Source organism: Mangifera indica, chromosome 3 (assembly GCF_011075055.1).
Source record: "Mangifera indica cultivar Alphonso chromosome 3, CATAS_Mindica_2.1, whole genome shotgun sequence".
Lineage (NCBI taxonomy): Eukaryota > Viridiplantae > Streptophyta > Magnoliopsida > Sapindales > Anacardiaceae > Mangifera > Mangifera indica.
Genome location: NC_058139.1, coordinates 1,130,108 through 1,144,808, shown reverse-complemented (window position 1 = coordinate 1,144,808; position 14,701 = coordinate 1,130,108). Strand labels below are relative to the sequence as shown.

The following is a 14,701-nucleotide window of genomic DNA, read 5'->3' as shown; positions in this document are numbered from 1 at the left end:
TTACGTTGGTTTCAGAAAAAATGCATGATACTGTCTAAAAGATTCATTGCCTAGGCGATGAGTGGCAGCATGGCAGCCAGGATTCCAATAAATGAAGGCCATGTCAAGTGGAACATGTATGCATGCATCTGTGACATTGGCTTTTGGCAAAATGGCCTGCAAAGTTTAGCTGATCATTCACTTTCTGTTTTCAGAGCAGGGCCAGACTTTTACACAGTGAAAAGATCGAAACGGTTCAAACCTATGGTGGGATTAATGAACTATTAAAATAAATATTAAAACTAATGTTTAAATTAATCATTCATTATAAAATTGTTTATTTTCCTTAGCTGCGGATCAGGAGGGTTCTAGTGGTTGGATTGTGGTTTATCCTGATCCAATAACTAATGCTAGTGCATTATTAATATTTATTGATGTTAAATCTGCAAGGAGTATGGTGGAATTCAATACAAAAGATTACGTAGACCGGATGCTTTTAACATGGTTCATCCTATTATTTGGAAGCTTACACCCACTGTAAAATTTTTTGAGTAATTTTGAATACAGTTTGATAAAATAACAGTATTAATATAAAAAATGTCTCCTCAATCTCTGCATTATCTTAAATTTATAGGATAAGAAGTTAGGGGTTACACATGTTTCAAAATGGGGGGATGGTAATTGTTTTGCTTCCCAATTATAATTGACAGTATCATGAAAAATGATCCTATGATAACAAAAAACCATAGTTGTATATTCAAAAAATCTTGATCTTTCCGAATCTTCTTTGATGGGTAAAATTTGAACCATTTGGAAACATTCGTGTAAAAAAATTTGTATTTGTCTGGCCACATTTGTATAAGAAATTAAATCAGAAAAGCGATCCAGAGTATGAATGAATAGACACAAACAAATTACTTTCGATCGACAAGAACATTATGAGATCATCTTGCTTCAGCTTTACATAATCCTCCTGTAAATATCTGCTCTGTAGATGCATCAATAATATTGGTTGGTGAGGCTGGTGGGCTCAAACGGTTGGTAATCTCAGAAACTTTAATTTGTATGCAGCATCAGAATTTCAGAATACAGTTTCTTCAGATGGAATCGATGCAAGTGGGGGAAATTTTAGAAAAAAAAAAGAAGCCACCTTGAATGAATTGGGTATTCTACAAAATAGGCACATTCATTTCACCCTGCCCAACCACCATGCAATTAAAAAAATAAACATTCATTTGGGGTAATGCAAATATCTTTAGTGTTTTATATAAGAAATAGATTACAAATCTGATTTAGGTTATGATTATAATTTATTTTAATTATTAAAATAAATTAATTCGTGTAAAATGTATTAAGTTATAGTTCAACCATCAGATCAAATTGATCTGACTGTTATATTAATATTTGTGTAACCAAAATTCTTTTTAGAATTTTAGTTATGTTATATTGAAGTCATCTGTTGAACATCAGATTCACATGTTATTTTGAGTTAAGTCGTTGAAAATCAACACTGAGGGCGGGCGGTGTGAAAAATAAAATTATGGAAGAAAGAGCGAGGAGATGAGGCAACAGCTTGGCCTGAATAGAGTATCAGATGTGAAGACAAATGATAAAAGCTTTGTAAAGAGTAATCCGGTTGTTGCATCATTCAGGATGGCCTGGTGGTCCAAGGACGCAGGTTCAAAACCACTTCTGACATAACGTCTGATTTTTAAATTCATTTTTGTTCAAAATCTGAGGAAAATAAAAATATTCAACTTGATCTGAGAAGAGAATTCGAATCAAATTAGACTCAAACAAGAGTCAATTCCAACTTCACTCAAGTCCTTAATACTCATCTTGAACTTACGCACATGGTTATATGAGAGTTGCCGGCGAAATAAACTGTATCGTCAGTGGGGGGTTGAAAATAATATTATCCAACAAATAGGCCAAGCCCGAGGTAAACATACATCAAGAACTATCCAAAGCACTTTCATCAAGTGGTCCTGAAATGTTTACTCTTTCTTTTATTAGCTTGGAATCTTTCCTGTCACTCGGCAAGCCATAGCATATTTTTATAAACAAGCAGTTGTCCGCCAATTTCAAATACAGTTTTAAAATGATAACACAGAAGATCTCCTTAAGACAAAATAAGATTCAATGTTTATGTAATTTTTTGCTTTACTGCTCATATAATGATTGACATCGACAATAGAAACAGGCCAATTCTTTTAACATTACAGTACTATCAGTCAGTATCAACTGATCTTCTCACATTAATTCAGTTGACCTATACACAGGTTGGGGACGTTAACCAATCAACAATTACGATACAAAGCAAGCAGTTGTTCTTGTAAGGCGCGTAAGGTTACTGCTCTTGGAAGGCGCATAGCCCACTCATTGGCCTGAATACACGCATCATCGACGTTGGTTTGACCCAGCACTGAACTACATGTGAAGTACAAAACTAAAGGCTATCTCATTAAATCTAAGAACACAAAGCCATTCCAGAGGCTATGCAAGAGCATAGACGGCAACAGATTCCTTGATCGTGCAAATACAAGACCCATCACCACACCAAGAAATATAAGCGGTAGCATTCTCTGTACATTGAAATGTGCTAGAGCAAAGGCAACTGAACTCACCAGTATTGCACACCATACAGGCATGTATTTGGTCAATGAAGGGAGAAGAAAACCCCGAAAGACAATCTCCTCCCAGACAGGAGCACATACCGACACTACTATTGCATATAAAGCCATTGCAACCGGATCCCGTGCCATTATTGACTGCTCAACACTTGAGATGGTGACAGGTGCAGAGGGCATGAGGGGCAACAAATTCAGGTTGAATTGTGAGAGCCGATTGACCAGAGGAAACATGAGACATCCCAGTGCAACATCAAATTGCCAGGTTCCCCTCAAACTAAATCTAAACCAATCAGATGGTAGGGGATGAAACTGAGACAGGCAGCGATGGAGGATAGCAATGCCAGCAAGTCCTTCAGTTACATCAGTCACAAGGCTGAATAAGGCCTGTCCTCTAAACGTTAAAGAATCCTTGTTGAAACCTGCTATATGGGCTGCAAAAGGAATCACCCAAGACCCTATAAACCAAAATGCCGCAACCCATAAAAGCATTACCTGCACGCCAGATACACTGTCATTGCCACCTTAATCAATTCCATATTTTAAATAGAACAGTATAATTTATTTGATAAGAGTGTACTGCAGCTAAATTTGAACAGTTCGAAAGTAAGATTAGGGGGAAATTGCTGTTGTTGGTAGCTTTCTTCCTCCTTTTAAATGATATCGTTGACCAGAATACCAGGAAGCTGGTAAACAAATGGAAATGTGTTCATCCAAGTTCAGATATCCATTACACAAAATCATTATTTTTAATATTATCTTATCTTGAAGAGGATGACTAGCAAATGATTGCAATTATTGTTGTCTTCTTCATGTTTAAGAAGCACATTTTGTATCTTCAATGTTAAGAACTCATCCTCAACAACAAATGACAGCCATAAAGCTCAGGAGTTACGGCTCCATTTTCCGAACAAAATACTATCATACAACGTTAACTTGATGCAGTTAAGTTGAAACACTTACTTGTAATATAGTTTCTGCTGTCCATGGTACAGTCCACCGGCTCCCAATGGCCCTTAACAGTGCATCTGCAGCCTGAAATATAAACAATATGATTTATAAACACATTGATAAATCTCAAGATATTGGTACTATTTTTAACTCAATTTAGATTGTGTTCATACACAGTCCACATGGTAGGCAAAACAATCTTATGTCCTGAAACTAATGACAGAAAAATATATCCCAAAACATGTCATACTACATTTGGATAGAATTTAATAAGAAAACCAGTTCCTTCCTTTTTGTTTAAATCATTGGAAACCATCCTAAAGAATCTGTAATGCAAATCTTTAAACTTTTCTTCTCAATTCCACTATTACTTCAGCTTTGCTAAGACATCAGTTCAATTTGGTCATCTATGTGAAACCCTAGATTATTGCGACAAAAAGATGTCCATAAATAAAATTTACCCAATGGCGCATAACATTGAGAAGACTGTACATAAAATCAACTAACAGCACACATTAAATTACCTCTCGAAGAGTTGATGCCCAATCTCTTTTACCGGATTTTGACTTCTCAAATTCAGGTTTAACCAATTCCTCTGGCAACAAATGTTCTACAATTTCAGGCTTTGAACTTTCTGCTGATATTTCCTCGTGCCTAAAACACGAAATTTTCCATTTCTACAAAGCACAGACAAAATAATTAAAACCCAATTAAAAAAATCATTAAAACTCTACCTGATTCAACTTTAAAATTTAAACAAACACTGGAGGAGCATAGTTCAACATGTACTCACATTTCTGGGGCACTTGAAATTGGAATCAAAGATCCGACAAGTACGAGAGAAAGAAAACGGGGCGGGTCGATTGGAAACCCTAAGTTTAGAAACGGAAGGTAAGAGAATGGGACGGTGAGAGAGAAAATGAGAGAAAGAGTTCAACATTGGGTATCGTTACGAGAAACCCTAGTCGAAGCTATAGTTACAAATAGCATCGGAGGAAGTAAGGAATCAGAATTAGAGAAAAACGTCAACAGAAAATAGAAAAACCCTAATTTTATGGGGGAAATGGAAATTTTGGAGTTAGTTAGAGAAGGGCAAAAGGTGGTGGTTGTTTTACAGTTGAGAGAGAGAGACGAGCTAGAGCCCAGAGCCTACAGCTACTCTTCTCTTCACAGGAATACACAGACTTCAATTAAGTGCCATTTTTCCAAACTCAAAGATATTTTTTGTAGTCAGCTGGGCCTATGTTTGGGCTTGTAATTCTTAAAGACTGTTTGTTGTTGGTCAGTCCGGAAGAGTTTTATAGTTGCAAGAAGATGCAGATCAAATTCGAATATAACTCATTTTAAGCTTCCCTATAATCTAGAATGTGTAACAAAAAATTGAACTCAGCATACTTGAATTACCAAAGAAAAAGAAAAGATGATTGACAAATAATAATATTTTTCTCTGAAGTAGATTTATTAATTAATTAATAGCAATTACTGCAAGTAAGCAGAATCAGCTTTCACATTATCTAAGATACAATGTGAAGATACATACAACTTTCCATTCATAGCATGATATATTTGGACTGAAAATTCAAAACAAACTTAAAATCCTGATAAAATAATCCTAATGGCTTCAAAATCCCATCACTTTTCACCATTCATAACTTGGAAGGCCTTTGGCCCTTTGCAACAATGAATTATAATTTAATGGAAACAATCGGTTTGGAAACTACAGAAAGAGCACAATAAACAAAAATGTCGCGGCTTCACAACTCCATAGCCAACCTGCAGGAGAGCTTCTTCCAGTAGCAAACAAAAACACCCAACAACTGGATTATAAATAGTAGTTCATACCAACCTCAATCAAACAAATATGAGGTATGCTCAAGACCACAGACGAGGATCGACAGTTTTTACGCAGGAATGAATAGGCCACATTGATCACAAATCTCTTCAAGAATGATGCGTTCCATTTGGCTTTTATACGAGCGTGGCCTGTAATATATGAGATACCAGCATACTTGGCTTCTATAAGCTCCAAGAGCTCTTCCTTCACGCGGGTTTCCTTGAGTTTTGTATCTAGCAACTTGAATTGAACTACTGGCCTTAAATTGGGAGATGCTTCCCACTCATAAAAGGACTTCAACTTCTGCAGAGCAGGTGATCTGCTGCTGTTTGCAATAAATGGGGGTCTCGAACTTGTGCTACTTTCGTCTTTGTTGTCAAATTCGGAAATTGCCAATCGTTTGCCAAACTTCTCAGATGTCCTCACAACTGCTAGCCAACCATCCACAGAAGCATCTGGGTTTTCAAAGCCTTCGGCCTCCAATTGGATAAATTCTATTATGCTCATCACAAGGTCATTTTCAAAATCTACATTGTTCTGGACATCTTTGTAGCCACTTCGAACAATGCAGCGGTACATCCGGTGAGATTTGGGGCCAACCCGGCCAATGAGATATTGTTCTTTATGAGGAACATAAGGAACAGGAACAGTCTTAAAACAGATGAAAACAACTACTTGGTAAAATGCTGGTAGGTTGGTTAAGAAATGGGTGAACGTGGCTGGGACTCCATTTGCCAATGTAGTGAAGATGAGGCCAATTCCAGGAGCCCTAACAATCCCAAGACTTGGGCCTTGGTTGAGAATCCATTTCATGGATACTTTGTTATGCTGATCATGTAAATACCTCCTCCTGCTGCCATAATGCCACACAAACATAATGACCAGAAAGACTGCAGTGAGCATGACAGAAGTCCATCCACCCTTGGGAATTTGCACAAATGCCGAACTGAGGTAGATGATCTCAATAGATCCGAAGAATAGCATGAACAGAAGGGCAAATATGAGACTCCGATGCCATACAAAGTTGATGACCATAGTTGTCAACCATGTTGTTATAAACATCAAAGCCATGCTTGCCAACCCTGAATTTAGGTAGACAAATTATTTTCCAGATTAAAAAAAAATTAACCAATATACTATTTTATCACTAAAAGCTCCAGCTGAAATGCATTGAGACATATGTAGAAAAGAAAAAAAGACAGCAGTAGATTCAATGACCATGAATCATGGACTGAGGGAAAACAGAATGGATGACGTAGAATACTTTTTTTCCCCTCCACCATATTGTCAACAGAAGTTTCCCATCACCAACATGACCATGTGCATTATTCAAGTAGTTTTCAAAGCAAAGAAATCATGGATTCTAAAACCAAACATTTGTAATTCATGCAAGGCTCAAGTCCATCATAAACAATGAAGAAAACTTTGAGAAAAATTTTTCTAATAGAAAACAAAGCATCACAAAGTCTACAAATTGATACCTTTATAAATTTAATCAGATCTATACAAAAATGGTCATTATAAAATAAGCTTCCTGTCAAAGCTTTCACAGGTTTCTTGGACCAAAAATGGCTTACCATAAGCATTTGCCAATCGATTTGTGCCTTGAAAACCTAAAGTGATAGCCAGACTGAGAATCATAAGGACCCAATTTATCTCTGGGATGTACACCTGACCACGGATCCATCTTGATTTATGTACAACCTTGACACGAGGAAAGCATCCTAACGCATAGCATTGCTTAACAGTTGAGAATGTGGCAGAGATGACGGCTTGACTGGCAACAATTGCAGCCAAAGTTGCCAAGACAATAAATGGCCAAAACAGTTGATCTGCAAATTTGTCAAGAACATTCAGTTAATAAAAACAAATATAAATTATATAATGGAATAAATCATGAACTGATATGATTCTAGAAATGTTATAACATGGCATATGTTTTACTTCAACAATTGTAGTGAATAAATTACCATCATTGTGTGTGCATATAAAAAGAGAGATGAAAATGAGCTTATTCTCGGTTAACTAATCACCATGTAAACAGTCTAACCAGCCCTTTCATCTCCCTATTTGAACTAAGATAATTATTATTTTGATGGGAAATAATATTTGACAGTATTTTGCATGAAACTTCAGTAAAATTAAGAGTGTTTTAAAGTTTTTCTGAAATTTACAATATGGTATTTAATAAGAAACTGTTAAAAACTAACAGAACTAGACAGCTTCAAAAGGCCTCATACATGACCATGAAAATGGTAAAAGTAAAGGAGAAGCAAGTTTTATAACAAAGAGAATACCGTAATGGTCAGAGAGGCTTACCTGGGATGGAAGCATAAAAGTTCATTGGTGCAGAAAAATTTCTTGAAAGAAATGCAGCTCGTCCCATATATTGAAGTACTAGGCATGGATAAACAACAAAGCAAAATGCAAGCTGCACAAGATAACAATTTCTATCAGTGTTTCTTGTAGAAACGAGAATGCATGCATGGAAATGAATAATTAGAACAACTGTTATATGATTACATCCAACTAACACAACAATAGGAACTATTGATATAAAATGAGCTGCCAGGTCATGTGCAAGCTTTGAGCTTCATATTTTAAGAGACTTATCAAAGCATCCAAATAGCTCAACTACATGATGACAGCATAATCAGCATTCTCAACTCATTTTCCATTTCACCTTCTTCAATTATGCATATGACCATGCAAGATTTGATTGATCATCTATCTAAAGCCAGGAAGTTAATTCTTCATGGTTACAACCATGACGATTCCAATAATCATGGCTTCATTGTTTAGTCATAGAAAGATTTGAGCTTGCTCAGAAAAAAAAAAAAAGGCTGAATAACTGTCTCAATGTGTGAAGTCCCTGATAACTAGGCATGTCAATGTTTATGATAGTCAAGCAAACCATGATATTTCCAGAGTACAAAACAATTATTTAAGAAATTAAACCACCAAGAGCAATCTCTCCCTCCAACATAATGAGATTGAGAACTTGAGTAGAATGTTTTCATTCCTCCTTAACATGCAGTGATGATTCTTAACCCCAAAAAAAATAAAAATAAAAATAAGCAGTGATGATAAACATCAATCTAAGAAAGGAAAATTTCTGCCCTGACAAAAGCCAAAAACAACACATGCATCCTGGACAAATAGATTACGGAGAAAGTTTCTCATAAGCACAGAAGAAAAAAAAAATCTGCTCAAGCAACACATACACAGATAAAGAATTGGAATTTTATATTTGGATAATTCCAAAAATTTTTAAAAAAGAATTTGGGGTACTGACTTTATTGCTTATGACACATGGTCCTAAGAAATGAAACACTACGGGGTCTCAATTGGGGGTAACATCAAATCAAATACTATAATCATTTTGATTGCTCATAGAGGGTTCAAAGACAGTATATTGCCCTCTATTCATACAAATTCAAAAAGATTTTCCTGATGCACCTCTCAAGGAAAGTCCAGAACCTTAAGCAGAAACCTCAGGAACTATTAAAGAAACTGCCGAAGAAGAATTTAAATTAACAACTGGTTATTAATTAATTTCTCATTGAGTCGCCAAATCTTTCACAGTCATCGGAAGTGCATACCCTAATTGATGCAGCTGTGAATTGGCCAAGGTCTTGAAATATAGCTTGACTTCCTGCACTTGACAAGAGATGCAACTTGAATCCAGTAACAGAAAACCTTATTAACTGTACTTCAACAAATTCCAAATGTCATGTTTACCAGTAACACATAGAAGTACTCCTGCAAGAGAAATCCAACCATCTTTTCCTGTTTCCCTAAAGAACTTGTAAATGTAATATGGAGAAAGAGCCTGATATACTCTTGGATTCCACTTGACAATATTGTAGATGCCAGTAGCAGCAATGGACAGTAGCCATAAAATCACAATGGGAGAAAACATGAAAGCCACCTTGTAGGTGCCACGGTATTGCAAAACAAAATGGCCAATCAATACAAGGCTTGCAATGAAAACCACCATACCTGGATATTTGCAGAAATGTTAGTCTCTTGAATGGAATGACATGAATCTAAGATGGATGAATGCACGTGGAAGAAATGGAAAATTCATTCAAATCTTTGTTCAATGTTCCCATCTTTGTGCTGTTCCCTTTCGCAACATTCTTGCTATCAGTGCTAAAAAGCATCTGAAATAGGAGTTTATCAAATGATTGTCTGAGAGACCAAACCTTTCTCTCTTTCATTTTTTGAAAGGTTTGGTCTCTCTGATAATTGCAAAAGACCACACCAGCAATATCCCACCATCAGAGAGACCAAAACTTTCTCTCTTCCATTATTTAAAACTTAGCAAGTGAAAAGGTAGGTGTTCAACATCTTTAAGACAGTATCGTTTGAAAGAAATAAACAACTTTAGTACTTTTATTATGACCTCTCAACATTATTGCTGGCTTCAGAAGCATTGAACCACATTCTTATTAGGAGATTGGGGGTAACAAACAAAATGAAGAAAACTCTTCTGTACAGAAAGCTGCACTCACCACCATGCTTATTATCTAATTTGACATCCAGCCCATCAATGGATGAAAGAACTGCAAAACAGTGAAAATTTATGAGCACAGCTATACAAAGAGCTAAATAAGAATGAATGGAGGATACAGTATAAGAGATTATAGGGGTAAAAGGAAAGCACCCTTACCAGATATTGCTGGTGTGAGGACACCAAGACAGAAAACCAGGGAAGTGCCAAGCAAAACTACAAGAAGTAAACCAGTTTTTACTTTTTTGCTATTCTCCATGAAAGATTTCAATGGAGAGGAAGGCATATTTCTACTCGAGTAACCAGGGGCATGATATGTAGAAAGCTCCTCATCAGCTGCTTGAAAATTAGGAAGTAAACCAAATTTTCCATGTCTGCAAAGCAATGCATATAAAGAAAAAATTCCTCCTGCAAATTTTCCGACAGAAATACCACAAAATCTTTCGTGAAAACATCATAAAATTATAAAAGATCCCCATTGGAAAAACGTGAGAATTTACCTTCACCATTATCATCTGCATCTAACAAAATAATGACATACTTGAACAGCGAAAGAAGAGTGAAAGTCCAAAAAATAAAGGAAAATGCCCCAAATACTGCATCTTCATTCTGATAATTACACAATCTTCCAGAAAATGTACTTTTATAAACATAAAGGGGAGATATGCTCAAATCACCGAACACAATACCGAAACTCTGATATGCTAAAAGGAGGATTTGTTTACATGTCCTTTTATTGTCAACCTGATTCAACACCAATCAAAACCAAACAAACACATTATCCACAGCCCATTAAGGTTAAGTTTTTACACTATTCCAATTAATTAACTTCCAAGGTAAATCCATACTAGATGAAATCTCACATAAACCGAATCAAATGTTAATAAATTATCCACGTTTGCAATCACCTGCATCTTTTTTTTACCCTCAAATGAACCCATTAGTCAAAATGCAACAACTTTTACATTGCATTTCCTCAAAATTTATCTTCTTCAAACTGGGTCAAAGCAAAAGATCAATAATTTCATCCAAACCCATCACTAAAAAGAGAAACTATAAAAATACATGCAGAATTTAGTCGGGGAAGTTATGAAAAACTCACCATTTTATTGGAATGAGATTTGGTCTGAACATGAACTGTGGACTCTGCAGAAGTGTAATTGAATCCGTCTGACGTTGTTGTAACGAACTGATCCAAACCTCGCGCGTACTTGATTCTCTACGTCGTTAATCTTGCGTCCTGTTCACTAGTCTGGTCGAACGGGGCCCGGAAGATGTTAGAATTTTTTCAATCAAGAAATCGATTAGATTTTCCCTGATTTACTTGTATGACAATTATTGATAATATATATATATATAATTTTTAAATTATATAAATTTGCATTAATAATATATATTATATAATATATTTATTATGATATATTAATTTAATATATTTTTAAATATATATCATTTTTAACTATATTATGTTATATTATAAAATATATATCATAAGACACTAAATAATAACTATGATTATAACGGATAGACCTACAAATTTAATGGTCTAACTCTTTATAAGCAAAAAAGGCCAAAATGATGGAGAAGTTACTTTTCCACGTATCATTATTAAATTTTTTGCAAAAAAAAAATTCTTTAAATTAAATAACTCTATATATCTATAATTTATATTAATTTCAATTAATTAAAATAAAAATGAAAGTTTATAATTAATTGTTACCGACATTCATCACCAGAACATCAGGAATTGTTAAAGATGGGTGTGATTCTGGAATAAACTCATACTGATTTAAAACATACGCATGGAATTATGCCCAGTTGAAACACCATTCATAGGCATTAAGAAACCAGTTGACTCAAGAATTAGAGCCACCGAACATGGCAACTGTAATAGGCTCACTTTCCCCGTCTGCTTGATACAATATCCGGATTGCCTTTTCTCATCGTCGCCACGTTCTCTTCGTAGTTAATTCTTCCATTCCACCTGCAGTATGACTCAAATTATTTATCATCTGTGGAGAGGCAACTGTCGTGGTATGAAGGGTAATAGCTCGTTTGAATGAACAGAAATGCCGGTGTATTACATAGGCAGAATGAATCTTGCGAGGTACAAAATTCATCAGTCTTGGAGTTTTCTAAAACTATTTAATGACCTACAAATGCATCTTTGGAAAACAAATTCATATTGAATTTGTCAAATATATTCATAGCAAATTTACTCTTTTTCTTCTATACACCTTCATGCTTGAACTTGGCCGTCTTAGCAAGCTTGTCAACTGCTTCAACCAAGTGATCAAGCCTAGCTACAAACTCAATAAGCAACGAAGTAAATGTGGCGAGAGACAAAGCTGCAGTGCTCTCTAGTGCCCTCATTCTAGGCAAGAAATCAGTAGTAACACCTTCTTCTTCAAAAGCGTCCACCTCTCTAGATGGCCAAGAATGCATCCTTCTAGATTGCTTCCTCGTCATCTCATGATTATAAGACTCCGGCTGTGCTTGTGCTGTTGTTATAGTTCCGGACAAAGTATAGTTTTGGGTCCCTGAATTAGTGTTATTCTCAAGGCTATTGCTTTCAGGATCAGCCTGCTCTGGGAGTTTTGGTAGCGGCTTGGAAGGGTTGACGTCGGGAGGGTCACAGTAGGTGGTGAGAAGATAAGAATGCATGTCTATGGTGCGTTGGAGTCTTTCAGTTGAACTGTGAACCCTTTTCAGTAGTGAAGTTATGAGACTTCGGTTCATGTTGCCAATGTCTTTTCCCAAACTCCTTACCACCTCCGCAGCCAGGCTTGTCACGTCTTGGATCTCCGCCTGGAATGTGATTCGGAGATTGCAGGGCGCCTATTGCAAATCAGATCGAAAACAAAGAATAATGGAATAAGTGAAAGTTGAGTTTTGCACATCGCATAATTCCAAACTACTATGATTCTTTAACTTATTTATCTTTTCACGTATTCGATAGCCATTAGAATTCTGGACCATTAACCTTTAATGTAACGGAAATCTTTTAGCTATATTCCATGTTCCTACCCAGCTAGTATTGAAGTTTTGATATTGCCCACTGGAAACTGGAAAATACCTGAATCTCAGAGTGAAGAACACCATGAAGTGCCATGACCTCATAAGCACAATATCGTAAAACTGCTCCCACTTTAACATACTCAGCCCATGGATAAAAGAAGTGTCGAAATCTGCCATGCGGTGGTTCCCATTTTGCAGAAATAGCCTATCGAATGAGACCAGTAAAATCAAGGATCACTGTAATTAATTTGGTAGTGCTTGCACTCATTTATAATAGGAAATATGTTGAAGGAAGAAACAAGTACCAAATAGTCCAGTTTTGATGAAGAGTTCAAGGTGGCTTTGCATTTCTTATAAGCAGGCTCATCGGGAAATTCATCCATGACAGTCTTGGAGAACTCGGGATGATCTTGATCTAACCCCTCATCTTCTAAATATTTCTTCGCACATTCTGAAATTTTCAAATCCATCAACATAATTAAAATAGAGCCATAGAAGTGAAGGAATTGTGAGACGTTATTTAATTAGTTTACCTTCAAGAGAGTCCGCCACAATGTTAAAGTTGTTGACCAGCTCCTTGTGTAATTGCTCTCCTGCCCATATAGGGAAAACAAGAACATTCACTAGGACTGCTACAAAGCCTCCGATGGAAATAGAGTACAACCGATCCATGGAAGTTCTAATTGGGTTTCCCATTCTATATCCAGAGACTATGATCAAACAGTAGGTAAAAAGTATGACCCTGAATCCATACTCATATGCTACAAGCGCTGACCATTGTTTCACAAATGATGTGATGACTCCTGCAGAAAATATTCGAGAAAATTTAACTATAGTCAATCATATATAAATATTTCTTTGAACTGAAGTAATATCTATTTACCTATGAAGAAGATGCTAATTCCAATTATAATAGGCTCAGCAACTACGCCTGCCGATAGAGCCAACTGACCAACTGCTATTGCTAAAATACCAGCCAGCAAACTTCCAAGTGCTCGGTTAAATCCTCTATTAAATGTTGAACCTGAACAAATTCACATCCATTTAACGCTAAAATGTTCGTGATCGGATTTTTTTTGTAACAAAATGGATATACATACCAACAGTATATTCGAACATAATGGCAACGGTGAGGATGGACCATATAATGCTTGTGCCAAATATTTCATAGGGAGCCCGAAATAGAATGAGCAAAGACACTAGTAGAACAGCTAGGCCTACTTTGAATGAAAACTTCACTCTGTCGCTGTCTTCTTTGTAAAATTCCCAAACTTTCTGAATCCATGCTTTGACAAAAAAATCTCCACCGCAAGAAGTCTTGGTGGTTTCTGGCTGTTTAGTTTCTATAGCTAAGGGAATGTTGATCTCAACAGAGCCCTTTTTCCCATTCATTTTCCAATAAAGTACTATTAACTCTTCCAGGCCTCACTCGAGCAAACAGCTTATACATAGAAGAGCTTTTTAAACGCAGCAGACGTTTATTCAAGCTGAGGGAAGAAGAGGAAGGTGGAAGCCTAGTTGAAAGTGCAAGTAGGAGAAGAAAGTATGAGCAGTCAGTATTATGATATATAGAAAAAAGAATAATACGGCAATAATAGAAGAGAAGATGGAGCTAAAACCTCAGGATAAAAGATGCTTAGAATCAATAATGCTGCAGGATCGAGAATTAGAATCCATAGATTTATATATTGCATGGCTTTGCATGCTTCCTCTTTAATAATTAATGAACTTTGCCCTAGAATAATGGATTGATTTTCCTTTCTTCGCTATTTA

At 36.1% G+C, this 14,701-nt stretch overlaps 3 protein-coding genes across 5 annotated transcripts; all 3 read right to left on the bottom strand.

Annotated features, from left to right (window-relative positions):
* Positions 1 to 2,127: 2,127 nt before the first annotated feature.
* Positions 2,128 to 4,748, bottom strand: LOC123210850. The gene is made up of 4 exons (XM_044629341.1): positions 4,354 to 4,748; positions 4,085 to 4,237; positions 3,573 to 3,644; positions 2,128 to 3,104 (listed from the first exon to the last, which is right to left on the bottom strand). The coding sequence occupies exons 1-4, from the start codon at positions 4,498 to 4,500 to the stop codon at positions 2,436 to 2,438; spliced, it is 1,041 nt and encodes a 346-aa protein (XP_044485276.1). The 5' UTR covers positions 4,501 to 4,748; the 3' UTR covers positions 2,128 to 2,435.
* Positions 4,749 to 5,138: 390 nt separating this feature from the next.
* LOC123210849 (potassium transporter 3) lies at positions 5,139 to 11,232 on the bottom strand. Of its 3 annotated transcripts, XM_044629338.1 has the most exons (10): positions 11,013 to 11,232; positions 10,819 to 10,907; positions 10,411 to 10,654; positions 10,070 to 10,318; positions 9,912 to 9,962; positions 9,136 to 9,396; positions 8,997 to 9,049; positions 7,714 to 7,825; positions 6,972 to 7,226; positions 5,139 to 6,476 (listed from the first exon to the last, which is right to left on the bottom strand). In XM_044629338.1, the coding sequence occupies exons 2-10, from the start codon at positions 10,849 to 10,851 to the stop codon at positions 5,383 to 5,385; spliced, it is 2,352 nt and encodes a 783-aa protein (XP_044485273.1). In that variant the 5' UTR covers positions 10,852 to 10,907; positions 11,013 to 11,232; the 3' UTR covers positions 5,139 to 5,382. The 3 variants fall into 3 exon arrangements, with proteins under 3 accessions (XP_044485273.1, XP_044485274.1, XP_044485275.1); XM_044629339.1 differs by lacking the exon at positions 10,819 to 10,907; XM_044629340.1 differs by lacking the exons at positions 10,411 to 10,654; positions 10,819 to 10,907.
* Positions 11,233 to 12,076: 844 nt separating this feature from the next.
* Positions 12,077 to 14,346, bottom strand: LOC123212480 (aluminum-activated malate transporter 9-like). Its single transcript, XM_044631637.1, has 6 exons — positions 14,029 to 14,346; positions 13,812 to 13,952; positions 13,462 to 13,731; positions 13,234 to 13,379; positions 12,987 to 13,133; positions 12,077 to 12,748 (listed from the first exon to the last, which is right to left on the bottom strand). Exons 1-6 carry the CDS (start codon positions 14,318 to 14,320, stop codon positions 12,140 to 12,142), a joined length of 1,605 nt encoding a protein of 534 aa, XP_044487572.1. The 5' UTR covers positions 14,321 to 14,346; the 3' UTR covers positions 12,077 to 12,139.
* Between the last annotated feature and the right edge of the window lie 355 nt (positions 14,347 to 14,701).